The following is a 17,355-nucleotide window of genomic DNA, read 5'->3' on the forward strand; positions in this document are numbered from 1 at the left end:
GTTGTACGTGTTAGAATAAGGGTTTCCTTGAGCATAGTTTACTTGATCAGATGGGACTCCAGTCAAGAGTTGGCATTCAGCAACTACATGTCCAGTCAATCCACAAATCTCGCAGTTAGGTGTTACAGCGGCAGCGGTGGCTGAAGGAGTGATGGTTAAGTTCTCGATCTTTTGAGTTAAAGCGTCTACTTTAGCGTTAACGCGGTCTATACCACTTATTTCGTACATTCCTCCTTTGGTTTGGGCTTTCTCTAGAGCGGCTCGTTCTCCACCCCATTGGTAATGGTTTTGTGCCATGTTCTCTATGAGTTTGTATGCTTCATCATGGGGTTTGTCCATTAATGCTCCGCCAGCAGCGACATCTATAGTCATTTTAGTGTTATATAAGAGACCACCATAGAAAGTATGGATGATCAGCCATGGTTCGAGTCCATGATGAGGGCATATTCTAAGCATGTCCTTGTAACGTTCCCAAGCTTCGAAGAGTGATTCGTTATCTTTCTGGGTAAATCCGTTGATTTGACCTCTAAGCATAGCAGTTTTGCTAGGCGGAAAGTATCTCGCTAAGAATACTCTTTTCAACTCGTCCCACGTAGTTATGGAATTGGAAGGCAGGGATTGAAGCCACGCTCTCGCTCTATCTCTCAAGGAGAAAGGGAAAAGGCGTAATCGAATAGCTTCGGAACTAACGTTGTTGGCTTTGATAGTGTCGGCGTATTGCACGAACACAGATAAATGGAGATTGGGGTCGTCTACAGGGCTTCCAGAGAATTGATTCTGTTGAACAGCTTGGACCAGCGAAGGTTTGAGTTCGAAATTGTTAGCCTCAATCGCAGGTGGTGCGATACTTGAATGCGGTTCAGCGCGCGAAGGAGCGGCATAGTCTCTAAGAGGATGAATAGCAGTCATCTCTAACTTCGGGATGATTTGATTAATTTGATCATTAAAAATCAATTCCTGATTAATCGGAATTTCTGCTACTTCGGGAAGATTGCGAGCTCGTCGTTTGACGTTAATGAAACGTTCGATCTCGTTAATTCGTTGTATTGAATCTCCTCCTTGTGAACGAGTATTTGGCATACAATCGTTCAGAAAGAAAGGGAAGAATTGTCCTAGTCTCTACGGTGTAACAGTGAGTTACGATATCGACTTAAATAGTCCCCGGCAACGGCGCCAAAAACTTGATCGCAACTTTACGTGTCTATAAATCTGATAACTGCAAGTGCACAGTCGTGTCGTGTAGTTTTAAAAGATATCGAATCCACAGGGACTATGAATCGATCTACCGTTATCTAAGGTTACTATGTAAAGCTAGGAGTACCAAAATTTCGATTGTTCCTAAGGGAAAGTGATTGTGAGAAAATAAAGAATAATAATAAAAGACAGGTATCAGTATGTATTTCGTTTAACTAAAGGTAATCCGAAGGTCCATTGGCTTTTGCATAATTAAATTAAAAATCTTTACTAATTCCATTGATTAAAAATCCTCGTCTCAAACTTTCGCTCTGTTGATTCAGACTACTATCCTAATCCTAATGTACGCTTTCGCCATCCCATTAGATTTTAGAAGAGCTTTTTGGAAACAATGTAATTAATAAAATGCCTATTTTACGAGGTTGTTATCTATTTAAATCTCCTAATCTCAAACTTTCGCTCTGTTGACTCGGAGCAAGCTAATAACTCTAACGTACGCTTTCGCCATCCCGCTCGAGTGTAAAAACAATTTTTGAAAATAAATAAGTTCCAATTAGTTTTAATACGCTTTCGCCATCCTTAAAACTAATGTCCTATGTCTACTATCTGGTTAAAGATCTCAAACTTTCGCTCTATTGATTTTAACCTTTGACCGTCCTAACCCCTCAAACTTTCGCTCTATTGGTTTTAAGACTTACTAATTAAATTAGACATATAAACCAAAAATAAGTGATAATTAACAAAACATAATTAAGCCAATTTATTTCAGATCCCTACGGTTAACTTACTTTACATACCGACACCTTTAGTAATTTAGCCAGACATATTAATACGATTAAACATGCATAAATCGGTTCGGTTCATAATAATAAGCATATTAAATGGCATATAATATATCATGCAAACAAATATAAATAAGGCGGTAAATAAAAACCTGAATTAAATAAATGGTGACTGGATCTTCAAGCACTGAACTTCCACCACAGGTTGGCTGGATCGTTCTTCGGAATTTAAAATGGCAGAAAATAAAAACAAGGAAATAAAACAATAAATCTAACGTAAGGCTAGATCTACGAAAAGTTCACAACAATTTCCAGTGTAGAAATCGTTGTGAGAAAATAAACGGTTAAATAAAAGCAGAATAAAGAAAAGCGGTTCGCGGTACAATTTCGGCAGCACTTCGTTTGCAGAAAATCGGACCGTTTGGACTGAAGTGACTGCTTCTATTTATAGGGGAAGCTTTGCAGTTGCTTTGCGTGAAAAGAGGAGATTCTGCAGACTGGCTTGGAGACGTGCGTCTCCGGTTCTTCAGGGAGACTGGGTGCGTGACTTGAGACGTGCGTCTCAAGTGGAGAATCTTCAGGGAAATGGAGACGTGCGTCTCCCTTTTGCTGATGTGGCATAGGGACGTTGGAGACGTGCGTCTCCTCTTGCTTGTGTGCATTGGGCTGCTTTCCTTCGTGGGCTGGATTGCTTCATTGGGTCTTTGGGTCTCTTTCAGCACACTTGGGCCTTATTTGCACTCCCTTTTTACTTTAGCACCTATTCTTCGTCTTTTAGGCATAGATATGGGTCGTTTTAGCTCCATTTCTTCTCTTTTTCGCAATTAGTCATAATAAGAGTATAAAACCTGAAACAAAGCAAATACACGCGTAATATCATAATAAATTAACATAATAAATGGAAAATGCTATAAATATCTATGGATTTTAAGCTAAATATACGATATAAAATCGTGTTATCATATGCAATAATTTCCCTTTAAATTCTTATTGCTTTCTGCAGTCTTTATTCTTTTTTGTCTTTTTTCTGTATTTTCCCTTACATTTTGTGCATTCACATCCTTGTAGAATTTATTCTTTATGGCATTAAATATGAGTCAATATTACATTTAAACCAAACATAGCACAATTAGTCATGAGATTCTCTAGTTGATCTTGTTTGTAACCTTTAAGAAGAAACTAGCGTTGTTTACCAGAAATCTGGGTAAACACATGGTTAATTGAATTTTATAAAATTTATTTAAATTTTAATTATTATTAAAATTTTCAGTATATTTTTTATTTATTTAATTTAAAAATAGTAAAATTAATTTAAAAAATATATAACTAATTATTTCAAAATAATAATAATTTTGTAGTTTAAATACATCTTATCATGTCATTATTTTTGAGAGATTTTGAAGTTAAAAATATTTAGAGAAGGGTTATATACTTGTAATCTCTATTCTGGCTAGCTTGTCTTCCCTATGAGGTCTCTCTTGTCTTCCCTAAAACCATCTTGATTCCTTCTAGGCTAGCTTTACTTGACAAATTGAAAAAAATAAAAGATTGTAAAATTGTTTATTGAGGCGGTTAATAATGTATGTAATATTCCATTGAGTCGACTTCCAAAGCTTTATGTGAAGGGTTATAGACTTGTAATCTCTATTCCGGAAAATAAATACCTTTTTAGTCTTGAGGCATGCAAGCATAATCTTTATGATAGGGTTATTTGGCCTAAAAGTTCTTTTCTCTAACTAAAGTTAACTTGTGTCTCAAGTTATCTTCCCTTTGGAACTCTATTGGAAAATGGAGGATTACTTTCTTGGACAAAGGTTATTTTGAGTTATCGTCTTCCCTAGAAGATGTCCGTCGTGTGCAATCGGTAAGCTCTTGGAATGAAACTCTTAGTTTCTTGAAAATCTTCTCTTGGACTAGAAATTTCGTGCCCACTATGCTCAACCAAACTTCAGTTCAACTTTGAGTGAGGATTCATGGCATGGCCCAAAAATATTGAAGACCTCAAATCATGTTTTGTATTGCAAGCAATATAAGCACAACTATACATATTTACTCGACTTCAAACAAAAATCCTCATTTGAAATGGCTTTTGGACACTATGTTAGGGTCTTTGTTGATTTGGAGCTAACCAATGCGCTTAGATACAAAATCCTAGTTGAAAGGATCTAAATTATTTTTTTTTGTGGAACTTGAATACCAAAAAATCCTCAAAATTTGCAGCTACATTTGACATTCTTTTGCAGCTTGTAAAAGAAGAATTACCACACAAAACATTGATAAACAAACCTAAGGTTGATAAATGTTGGCAATAAAAAAGCCTATGTTCCTGTAAAAGAAAATTTGAAGAAGATATGCAATGTGGTTTTGCAGTCTAAGGAAGTTGATGTTGGCAATATGATAGAAAGTGATAAATTAATAGCTGTAATTATTCCAATTCGAGAAGGACTATGTCTCTATAGAAAGGGGGAAAGACGAGAATTCTTTTATGAATAATTTTCTTCATTCTTGTTTACATGTAGAATTCTAATATATATAGATAAATATACAAACATAACTACTTTCTAATAATTAAGAGATGAAGTAGTTTCTTTAACTCATTCTTACCTTCCTAAAACTACTAATGACTTCCTATATATTTAAATACATATAATAATTTATAATATATATTACATATAAAATATATATATTTATTAATTTATTTAAACCTGTATCATTACTCCATCCGTCCACAACAACCTTGTCCTCAAGGTTGCAATGAGAACAATTAAAAAATCCACTGGGGTCATATGACGTTGTATCCCATAAATTCATTGTTATCGATTGTTGAAGCCATTGATTGATTTGGTCAATTAATAGTAATCCAACAAAACAATTAATCGTAATTCCATATACTTGTTGTTGAATCGTGCCCTCCACTAGAATGTTTTTCTCATCAAATTGTTTTGTTATTGATGGATTGTCGGCCAACAATACTGTGGAGCATGGTTGTGTTTTCAACCGCATTTGATTTTTCTCCGCCATCAGTGGTATTTGAGTTTCCTCCATGATCGGATTGACTCTGATTGATTTAGGTAGAAGAATCAATTTGTCATTAAAATCAATTTGTGGCATCACCAGGTTTGTGGAATCTCTATAACATGTGGTTGACACATAAAAATCATGTTTGTCACTGGTTATAGACGATTCCGGCGCGACGACTGACGACTCTGAAGTAACAATTTCCATTTGCACTATTTGATGCATTCTTCCTAGGGCCTCCATGACTTTATTGTAGGATTCATCATTACGTTGATCAATTTCTCGAAATGATTCGCGTATGAGAGAAAGGGGATTCATGAATGAAATGAAGTTTGAAGATGAAAGCACTAATGATTGAAAGTGATAAATTAATAGGTCTAATTATTCCAATTCGAGAAGGAATATGTCTCCATAGAAAGGGGGAAAGACTAGAATTCTTTTATGGATAATTTTCTTCATTCTTGTTTACATGTAGAATTCTAATATATATAGATAAATATACAAACATAACTACTTTCTAATAATTAAGAGATGAAGTAGTTTTTTTTAACTCATTTTAACTTCCTAAAACTACTAATAACTTCCTATATATTTAAATACATATAATAATTTATAATATATATGACATATAAAATATTTATATTTAATAATTTATTTAAACATGTATCACAATAATAACACACACTTTGACTAAACAAGTGGTGTGGTGAAGAGTGTTCTGACTCATAATTTCCCTTTCCAACTAAACTGACAATGCTTAAATATTAGGTTATTGACTATGTAGCTTGTTCTATGTTTGAGTTTTTGAATGCCACACAAGCCTACTGTGGAGGATATGCACTACAAGAAAAAACTTGATTAGCTAGGGAATTTAGTGAGGTGATAAATTTGTCACTAAATTTTGACGCTGCGTAGGGTAAACCCCCTCGCAAATGACAAAATAGAAAGAAAAAAAATTTAACAAAATTGGTGATGGACTACCGCTCGCAAATAAAATAGGGGGAATTTTTGAATTTTGAAAATTTTACGGCTCTGCATTTTGCGAGGGGCTCCACCTCACAAAAAATAGTGAAGGGCTACCCCTCACAAATTGCATTTGATTTTTCCCATGTCTCTGAAAAGTGTGCAGAGTTCTGAAAAGCGTGTTAATATTCTGTCAGGGGTTACCCCTCACTAATTGTCCTATTTAAAAAAAATCTCCTCTTTCCAGATTCATTTGTGCCTCTTCTTCTCATTCTTTTCTCTATTTCTTTTTCTCAAATTCTCATCTTCTTCTAGATTCATCTCTCATTCTTACTAATTATTAAAGGTGTTGTTCTTTTACATTATATTTCATTTAATGTTTAAATTATGTACTATAGTTTATATAAGATAATGATTTTTAATATTTAATTTTTGTTTTCTGATTTTAAATATATTTTTATCATTAAAAACAATCAAAAAAATTCAAATCTAAATTGGGTGTTCATCAAAGGTACGTATTTTTTCTTTAATTTTTTTAAACTTACTTAAATAGTTGTAAATAGGTGTTGTTTGTTATTATAATTGTAAATGAGTGTTGTTTGTTCTTATTTCTTATTATAATGAATATGGGTGTTATTATAATGTTTGCATAAATATTTGTTGTTTAAAAATTATTTATTTATAATAATAAGTATGTTAGAAACTAGCTAAAAATATTTGTAAAAAAAATAGTATTTTGTAAAACGATTTTATAGTTATAATATTTTCACAAATAGTAAGGCAATAAATATATTATCATGAAAAAATATTAATATTTTAAAAAATATTATTATGAAACAATTTAAAAAATAGTATTATGAAACAGTTTTAAAATCAATATAAAAATCATTTAAAAAAAAAACAGTTTTAAAACAATTTTATAAATAAACAAAAGAAACAAAAACGATTTTTAAATAAATTTGTATTTTAATTATTATTTTTTTAAGATGGAAAACATTTTGGGCTTAACCCCTAGCAAACTGAAAACTACTGCATTTTGCAAGGGGCTTTTCCCCAAGCAAAATACGTCTGCATGTTACAGACTTGAAAAGTGGAATTGCATTTAGCGAGGGGTTTACCCCTGACAAATTTCCGACGTGTTTAGCCCCTCGGAAATGTATTTGCGACACCCAATTTTCCTAGAGGAGCAGTTCCCTCGCAAATTCTATATTTGTGAGGGGTTTTTGCCACCTGTGAGGGGATTAGCCTCGGACAAATTACAAGTTTTATTCTAGTGATGGTCTCTAAAACCTTGGAAGCTATTATTAAGCCAGGAATAATACCATCTTTCTTAGATTTAATTTGAACTAGTAAGATACGCGTGCTATCGCACGAGTCTCTCCTGGATTCGCATTACACGTCTATCAAATCTTATTTATAAAGTTTAAAGTCTTTCTTCGATTGGACAACATACACATAGTCACAAACACAGACTAATAATATACACCAACTTAACATAGGCTAATAATATACACCAACTTTTAAGCATTGATATGTACTTATAATAAACCGTACATTCAATTCTCTAATTCAATTATATAAAACATCAGCAAAAAATTATATAAAACATCAGAAAAAAGATTTTAAAGATGGACAGTAAAATTAACAATCTACAGTTCATATCTCATAGATACGTTCACATATACCCGTGAGTCCAGATGAGTTAATAAATCTTGGTGAATCTAGATGAGTTAACAAATCTTGGTGAATTCAAATGAGTTAACAAATCTTGGTTCAATCCAAATGTATTACAGCTCCCCGTGAAATTTCAGTTTTTTTATAGCCTACAATGTAGGACAACTTCTCGTTAAAATTTTAAAACCTTCTTATTAGGTCATATTTACAAATTTAACAAATTTAAATAAATTATACATTTATTATGATTAATTTAATTTAAGGATAAAAATAGAAATTGGAAAAGAAGTGAAAATTGATTAAGGAAGATCAATGATCATTGAATTAATCAATGCAATTATGACAGGAGTTTTACAAATCAGCATTCTCTATTGAAATTCATATACAAAAATATATATTGTAACAATTTTTTAGTCTAAATGCTAATACTTTTTGTATACAATATTATACAAACTGAATTAAAAAAGAAATCTCTTTTTAATAATTATAAAGTTGTGCCAATTGTATGATTTAAAAAGAATAACAAATTTGTATTTTCATAAGAAATTTGTGTTTTCATAAGAAATTTATGTATTCACCAATCATAATTGTCTTATGTTTTTTCATAAAAACAAATATTTATATTTTTTTTAGTATAAATGTTCACATTTTATTATAAAGAAAGCTAATATTTTTTCAACTCAATTATATTTTTTTTCTTGTATCATCTCATAATATCATATATCATTCTTACTAAGTATGCGATATTTATTCATCTAGATCAAAATATAAGAGAAATCATACTTAATAGATTGAATTATATTTATATAAGTGATTAAAAACATTTTCTTATATTTATTACTGTAAATTTATAATTTTGTACCAACGTATAAATGAGAAGTATTCTTATGAAATATAATTTCATATGACATTTATAATGATAATAATGCCAATAATAAGACGAATTCTTACTTTTTAGAAAATGAATATGAATTCTTTAAAAATATTTTTTATTTATATATAATTAAATTTAAAAATTAAAAATTTGTTATTTATAAGTTAAGTTAATTTTCTTGTTTTTGTTTTGTTTGTATTAGATTATAATATCATATATGATTTTATATCATGTAAGTGATATTTTTCTAAAACATATATTTATATTTTTTAATATAAATGTTAAATTTTAACATTAAAAAGCTAATATTTTTCAAGTCTTTTTATTTTATTTTATTTTTTTAAAAAAAATTACACAATTTAATAGAAATAAAATATTTTATTTAATAAAAGGCATATATAATGATTAGATGAGCTAATTTATTTAAAGTTTTACCACATTTTTTTTTATCAATTTTTAATATTATAGCATTTTTTTTAGTATAACTGTTAACGTTTTATCATAAAAAAACACTACCACTTTTTAGTAAATTAAAATTTCAATATCATTTATTATATTTTAAAAATATTTTTAATTATAGTTAATATATTACGTATATTTTTAAAAAGAAAAATTCAAATAAATAATTTTTTCATTTTTTTAAGAGGCAATATTTTTTATGTGGTGATAAATCTTTTATGTGGACTAACTAAATAAAATGATAATAAATAATTGTAAAAATTTAAAAAGAATAATAAATTTATCTTTTTCATGAAAAACTAATATATTTTTATATCATGTTTGTCTCATTATCTATTGTCATTTTTATTGCGTAAGAACAACTCATAATCGATCATAATTTCACTTTCCAACTAAACCGACAATGCTTAAAGATTAGGTTATTGACTATGTAGCTGGCTCTATGTTTGAGTTTTTGAATGCCACACAAGCCTACTGTGGAAGATATGGTCTCTAAAACCTTGGAAGCTATTATTAATCCAGAAATAATACAACCTTTCTTGAATTTAATTTGAATTAACAACAAAAATTATATTTTACTCTTATTTAAAAAAATTGTTGTGTAGGTAAAATGTTTATTATATATAAATATACTTAAATAAATATAATTTATGCATGTATATAGAAAACTTAAGTTTTTAATACTTGAATAAAGTTTGTGATATCAACCAAGATTTTATTTAAAAACAAAATTCGTCGTGAAATAAGTATTTATATAGATAGATGTGGAACAAACAATTATTCGTGTTCTCAACTAACCTCACCTGCAACCATTTAAGAGCAATTAAGAGTACGTTGGTTGGACATAAAGGTAGGTGAAATATGAAAAACCAAGATAATTTATTTTAGGGTCATGCTAACGAGTGCCCCAGGGGCACTCTTTAAGCATTCCAAATAAAGAAAATATTCTTTCAAAAGTCCACCATTTCAATTTTTGATGCATTAATTACGCATATTTCCAAGAAAAACTTACTTTTTAAAACTATTAAAGAGTGCCCCTGGGGCACTTGTTAGCATTTCCCTTTATTTTATTTTAACAAGTGTTCTTTGAATTCAACTCTCTCCAAAGACTATTATAAAAACTACTTTTCTATATCTCATATTATTTGCCGCAATTGAACATTTTATATAAATTACTCCCTCTGTTCTTTTTTAAATATCATTTTAGAAGAATCTTTTGTTCCTATAATTTAATGTTATAACTTATCAAATATACCCTAATTTTCTCAATAACTCTACCTTACATTTTTTAATTAGTTATTGGAAAAAAAAGAGTGTATGAATGCATTTATTTGAAAAGAGAAAAATAAATAAGAGTATGATAGGTAAAGTAACTTTAACAATTCACTTGCTAAAATGACACTTAAAAAGGAACAGGGGAGAGAGTAATAAATAATAATAAATGAAAGAAAGAAAATAATGAATTTACCAAATTATCCGAATTGATTATTGGTGATTATCATTAATGTTAAGTGAGGAAACAATAAATTAAGAGTATTTAATAGAGGATATAATTAAAAGATTAAATATAAAATTGCATTGGTAATCTAAAATGAGAAGTATTTCGAGATCATTTTTTTCTCTAAATGTGACAATTAATTTACTAAACTTTATGTAAAACACAATTTAAGTTTTTATTAAGTAAAACATTAAATATTTCTAAAATAAATAAATAATATTTTAAAAGAATCAATATTAAATAATTAAAAAATAATTAATTATTATTTATAATGGTGACTAATATTTAATTATTATTCTTATAATAGTAATCGGAGAAATTACTTTTTAAATAAATATGAAACTTACTTTAAACCAATAAAGTGTGTTATTACAACACTTATTAACATCTTCTTTTAAAATAAAAATTTAATAAAATTACAATTTATCAAAATTTTAGAATATTAAGTTGAGAAATGTTAATTGTACACTAAAAAGCTACATCTACACCTTATTTATATACCATTATACATACTCTTGTTTTTTTTAATAACTTTTTTTTTATTTTGATTTTGTGTAACACTAAAATGATTTGAAATATCTACGGTGCGTAAGCATGGTGTAAGTATTTTGAGTGTAAGCATAGCAATGCTCTATTAAGTTTTATACCTTATTACTAGCAGCTATAATCTTTTTTTACTATAAAATTATGAAATTAAAAAAATTATATATATAAATTTTACCATTTTTTCCTTCTCACTAAATGACTTCATTCTAAATTCAAAGTTGAAACACAACTAAAGAAAGTAGTAAGAAGTTTCGGTTAGTTTTCTATTTCTCAAAAAGTTGCATCTATTTATAGGTAGCTTTGCTTACACAAAAAAAATTTATAGGTAGCTTCTTGTGCATAGCTCTTGATAGCTCACCACCATTAATGTTACATTAATGGAAGCTACTTCCAAGTCTATCTTCAATGCATGCTCAAACTTTACTCTCTTTTCAAAGCTCTTACCTTTCTTAAGGCTTTCTAGCATCACACTAGCAACATATGTTGAAGTCTTCATCCTTCTTCAAAACTCTAAACCAATGTTTCTTTTTCTTTTTCTATGTTTTGTCCTACTTTCTTTCCTTTTAAAACACTTTTTCTCAAAACCCTCTCCTATTTACCTCATTGATTTCTCATGCCTTAAACCACCAAACCATTGTAGGGTACCTTTCTCAACATTCCTTGAAAACGCTTCTTTGTTTGAATGTTTTGACAATGAAAGCATTTCCTTCATGGAAAAAGTCCTTCATTCTTCTGGCCTCAGTGAAGAAACTTTTCTCCCTCCTTCACTACACTACATCCCACCAAAAACCGAACATTCAGAATCCATCAAAGAACTTCACATGGTTCTTTTCCCTATCATGGATGATCTTTTTGCAAAAACAAAAGTTTCACCTTCTGATATAGACATACTTATCTTAAACTGTAGCGGCTTTTGTCCTTCACCATCTTTAACATCAATTATTGTTAACAAATATTCTATGAGAAGTGACATTAAAAGCTATAATGTCTCTGGCATGGGGTGCAGTGCTAGTGCTCTTTGTATTGACATGGCTCACAATCTTCTAAGAGTTCACAAAAACTCTACTGCTATTGTCTTAAGCACGGAGATTTTGTCAAGTGGTTGGTATCAAGGTAAAGAAAAATCCATGTTGCTTATTAACTGTCTCTTTAGAATGGGAAGTGCAGCTATTCTTCTCTCAAACAAAAAAGAAGCACGTAAAAACGCGAAATATTTGTTACTTAAGACTCTTAGAACACTAAGAGCTTTTGATGACAAAGCTTATTTTTCCGCTATAAGAGAAGAAGATTCAGATGGAAAACTCGGTGTGACACTGAAAAGAGATTTACTTCAAGTAGCCGGTGAAACACTTCGCTCTAATATTTCACTTTTAGGTTCTGAAATATTACCAATTTCTGAGAAATTTTGGTATGGTGTTTCTCTGATGAAGAGGAGGTTTAACTTAATGAAATCCGAGGGTGTTTACGTGCCGGATTTCAAGACCGTGATACAACATTTTTGCTTGCCATGTTCAGGGAGATCGGTGATAAGAGAAGTAGGAAAAGGGTTGAAGCTTGGTGAGAGAGAGATTGAAGCTGCTCTGATGACACTTCATAGATTTGGAAATCAATCATCTTCATCATTGTGGTATGAACTTGCTTACTTGGAAGCCAAGGAAAGAGTGCAGAAAGGTGATAACATTTGGCAACTTGGAATGGGAAGTGGTCCTAAGTGTTGTAGTGTTGTTTTGAAGTGTATTAGGCCAATACTTGGTGAGTCTCATAAAGAACCATGGGGTGATTGTATTGATCAATATCCAATTTTAGTTAGCTAGTAGATGAATTACAAGTCTAATGTGAATATAGAACTTTTAATGCTCTCTCTTGCTTAATTAGAGTTCTTGATGTTTTTCATTTCTTTTAGGTAAAACCTTATTGTATTGCCTAATATATTAGAGTGAGTTCGAACTTGTTTAGAAATTGAATCATGAACCTGCATATGTACTCTTATAGCAACAATCAGTTAGCTTGATGTACTCCTTGCTTTTGAGTTTCTTACATCCTTGGGCCATGACAACGTGTTTTGAACGGGTAGGAACATTGCCCTAAAGATTAGTCCAACATAGTTAGGATATGGCTTGCGATCTCACACATCCTTGCCTCCATCCTCACGGCTGAGAGTCTTCGGCCTTCTATCAATTTTTTACCGGTCCCTTATCTAGTGGCGGAGGCAGAATATAACGATTGGGGTGGCGAACAAATTAAACTATAATTTATAGATCAAATATTCATACAAAAGTTGAACATGAAACAATTAAAGAATATTACTTAAAAATAATTTAAAATAATTCTTTGATTTTTGAATTATTTAAAAGATTTCTCAATATGATTTAGGGTCTTTCTGTTTCAGCTTTAAAAAAATAGATTTTTTCTTTATATTTTTAAAAATAGATTTTTTAAAATTGTTTTTCAAAATATTACAAGTTTGTTTCAGCTGTGAATTTAGTGCTACAAAAACATAAGGAAAAAACTACACTTTATCAACAATGTCAAACATTGAATTTTTTTAAATAACCATGTATTAAAAAAAATTACGCAAATAACCATGTTTTGGAAAAAATTACGCAAATAACCAGATTTCTGAAACCCTTAACACCAAGGCGCCATCTCTCACATGGCTTATTCCTTTTTTTAGCCCTAGGCGCCATCTGACATGTGTCATACCCCAATTTTTGACCCTAAGATCATACATCAATTGCATATTAATCACTAATCAAGAGCACCATTAAGAAGCTCTATCTTTGATACTGTGATTGTCTCTGAGGGGAATCATCAAGCACCTTTAGCTTTTATTTGTTTAATACTAACCAAAATACAAAAAAATATGTGTTTTGTCTCTTTTGTTTATGTTTTACAGGTAAAAGGTCGGGCAAAAATCAAAACAGTGCAAGAAGAAATTTTTTTGAAAATTGAAGGTGGAAATCGATTTACCCCTATGGGAAATCGATTTCCTGTGCGCAAAATTCAAAAAAATATAAGGAGGGATACTTGACATCATTTTGGCACCTTTTTTATTTGATCATTTTATCAATTTTCCACCTCATCAAAATTAATCCGTTCATTAAACCCACTTAAACCTCATTTTACCATTTTTTACCATTTAAATGCCATTTAAGTACCAATTAAACACAAATTAATTACCAAACACAAAATGACCAAATTGCCACTACTCTTGCTCTCATCCTATAAATAGAGGTCTCTACTCTCTCATTTCTCAAGCATGGAAAACCAACAAACCCCTTGCAATTTCTCTTCTCATCCCTACCAAATTCACCAAAGCTCTCTTTTCTTTCATAAAGTTTGTGAGTCACATCTTGAACCTCACAAATTTTGAGCTAAACCACCATCCATTTCACTCTTTTTTCTTCAATTATTGAGAGATCAAGATTTGTGTTGGTGATTCTTGAAGTAGATCTAAACTTTGTTCAAGATTTGGTAATTTTCTTCATCTTTTTTCATCTATCATAATGTGATTCTTTTGTGCTTGTGTTCAATGCATCTTTGATGCTATATTGGCCCAATTTGGTAGTGATTTGGTGGAAAATTCGTGCTACAATGGATATGTGATCATAAGGTGTTTGTATGTTTGCCTAAATCAAGTTTCAAAGTTCATAATGATGTTTTTTTGAAAACTGTGCGCAGGAAATCGATTTCCTACAAAGGGAAATCGATTTCCACTCTGTTTTTTGCGCCAGATCTGAATTCTGCAGGCAGGAAATCGATTTCCTACAGAGGTAAATCGATTTCCAGTGAGGCAGAATGCTTGTTTTTGCTATTTTTGACTTGTTTTTGGTTCTAACTCTTCTTCTACTCCATTCTTTTGATATTTTCTTTGAATCACAAATTAGAGGCCTAATTTCTCTCTAATTTCAATGGACTTAGGGCGTCGATAGGATGAGAATCCAAATCCGCAAAATTATGTGATTGAAATTATGGATGAAAGGAGCTTTTAATGTGATTCCATCTTTTGTTTCTCTTTATTTTGATCGATGAAAGTCTTAATACCTTGAGAATTCTTATGGATTCTTGGTAAAGACTAGATCATTCACCATTTTTCTTTTCGTGCGGTATTGCTTTCGGAGAGTGATCTACACATCGCTTCTCTCGCATGCATTAGCACATAAAGTTTTGACCGGCCTTGTTGTAGGGTAATTTCTACATAAATCACTTGGCGATCTGCTTAACATAGCGCAATATTTCGTGTCCCGAATAAAAAAGATCAAATATGGAAGAGAATTGTATGCGGTTGATTTAAGACTTATGGAGGTTTATCGTGTAGTCGCTATGATTCTATCAAGCTTCTGATAAATGTCCATTGAATTTAAATCCGAAAACATCCTTCACTCACCATCGATCTTTCATACTAACTTTGATAACATACTTGACAAGTTTCAAGATGGTTATCTTTAACATCTAATAATTGACTTTAATTTCCGCAATTTATTATATTGCTCTTTATATTTGCTTTATTGCTTTACTTTATCATTTCATCATATTTACATTCCGCTATTTTCTCTTTGTCCATTTGGACACTATGTTTATATTTTCGCTATTTTCCTTTTGTCCACTTGGACCATACTTTACTTTTATGCTAAAACACTAATAAACAACAAAAATCTAAAAAACTCTTAAGGCTCTCTTTCGGACTATTGGTTACTATCCCTAGCATTTTGGAGATTCGGACTTATGGACTTAGTGCTTATGGACCCTTATTATGTTGTTACTCTGTTGTTATTCTGTCTGTCTGGCATTGAATTGTTGTCTGTTTGTGTGTGCAGGTATTTCCTTGAAAGTCCTTGATGGTTAATTCCAAGGCATTGAGATAAGGATTTTACCCGAAAACAGCCGTTACTCTGCCCGATTTTCGTCAGAATTTTAATGTGCTTAATGCAAAGTGGTGCTAAAGATAATAATTCATCTGGATCCCCAAGTGATAATGTGTTGGTTTAGTGTCGATATTCCAAAGGATGGGAAATCTACCTTGACTCATAATGTCAAGTGTTGGCTTCTTATTTCGGTTAGACCGTTCTTTTCCTTAGCTTTTATTTTACGCATTAGGATAGCCTCTTCATCTCCTCCCCTTCTTTAATTTTCAAAATCTTATCCCTTTTTCAAAAACCTTCTTATGTTTGTAAAACCTCTTTTCAAAACCTTTTCTTTAAAAATATCTTTTGCCCTTAGTGGCCTTTTTCTTCAAAAGTTTAGACACTGTTAATTGTCGAAACGAGTGGTTATACCCCACGATTTTGAAATTGATTGATATAATGAGATCTTTTCCGCGTGAGAGAGATAGTGGCATACTCGTCGATTTTATTCGAGTTGGATCCCTTCTTTCATTTGTGATGCAAAGAACTCGTTTGTTCTCATGCTCAAGATCAATGGCTGAGTATTTCTCTCCGACGACGATAAAGTGTTTATTCGTTTTTAAAACGTTTTTCCCTTTAAGCGGAACTACATTAGCTCTGACTTCTCCATTGCACCGAGGAGGTATGTAGGCACAATACTTAATGTCTTGCCGAGCTTATTTTAAAAATAAAAACAAACCCTTTTTTAGCACACACGACACATATTTTCAAAAAGGTTCCTGTGGAATACCACAGATATGAGGGGTGCTTTAAACCTTCCCCTCATATAATCAACACCCGAACCTGAGTTCTCTTTCTTGTTTTAAAAACAACTTTGAGTTTTTCGTTCTTTTCCCTTTTCCTTTGAAAAAATAAAGCGCGGTGGCGATTTCAAAAGAAATATTGAGTCGAGTCAATTCCATGGCTTTGTTCTCAGATTTTCCCCGCTACAGAAAAATGGCGACTTCACTGGGGATCCGGTTTTAAGTGTGTTAAGCCTATTTTTGTTTATCTATGTGTTTTTATCTGTATATATTGTTGTGTGCTTTGTTTGTTTATTTTCTTTTTTTTCTTTCTTTTTGGTGCTCGATGGTTCCTCTGTGATGAGATAAAGTTCTAACCCGAACTTTGGTGAGTAACTTGAGATAGAAGGTGGTAAGACCAATAGTCGCATGTCAGGAGTAATCCTTACCATGAGCGTCATATGATGGAACCCCAATCAGTGGAGGCCTCATGGAAGGTAGTAGAGGTTGTTACGAACTATCGTGATAACGCTATTACTTTCAATAGTGAGTGTTCGTAGAAGCTGAATGGCCTAGAACCCTTTTAACCCATCTAAGCCTTTTTAGGATGTAGTGCAGAAACAAGATCAAGTACCAATTTGAGATTGTTGCCATGCGATACTACGCTCAGACGAGGTCTTTTTAGGCATATTATTGGCGCCCATGAGCAATTGTGCGTGCC

At 31.4% G+C, this 17,355-nt stretch overlaps 1 protein-coding gene and 1 non-coding gene across 2 annotated transcripts; both read left to right on the top strand.

Annotated features, from left to right (window-relative positions):
* Positions 1 to 427: 427 nt before the first annotated feature.
* Positions 428 to 534, top strand: LOC131624774 (small nucleolar RNA R71). Its single transcript, XR_009290661.1, has one exon. It is a non-coding gene; the product is annotated as a small nucleolar RNA R71 (small nucleolar RNA).
* A 10,838-nt stretch (positions 535 to 11,372) lies between these two features.
* LOC131624752 (3-ketoacyl-CoA synthase 6-like) lies at positions 11,373 to 12,978 on the top strand. The gene has a single exon (XM_058895671.1). The coding sequence runs from the start codon at positions 11,386 to 11,388 to the stop codon at positions 12,820 to 12,822; it is 1,437 nt and encodes a 478-aa protein (XP_058751654.1). The 5' UTR covers positions 11,373 to 11,385; the 3' UTR covers positions 12,823 to 12,978.
* Positions 12,979 to 17,355: the final 4,377 nt, after the last annotated feature.

The sequence above is a fragment of the Vicia villosa genome, unplaced genomic scaffold (assembly GCF_029867415.1).
Source record: "Vicia villosa cultivar HV-30 ecotype Madison, WI unplaced genomic scaffold, Vvil1.0 ctg.000162F_1_1_1, whole genome shotgun sequence".
NCBI lineage: Eukaryota > Viridiplantae > Streptophyta > Magnoliopsida > Fabales > Fabaceae > Vicia > Vicia villosa.

Bases quoted from the DNA above. Each gene is read 5' to 3' on its own strand.
- LOC131624752 (XM_058895671.1), top strand. From the start codon at position 11,386: ATGGAAGCTACTTCCAAGTCTATCTTCAATGCATGCTCAAACTTTACT.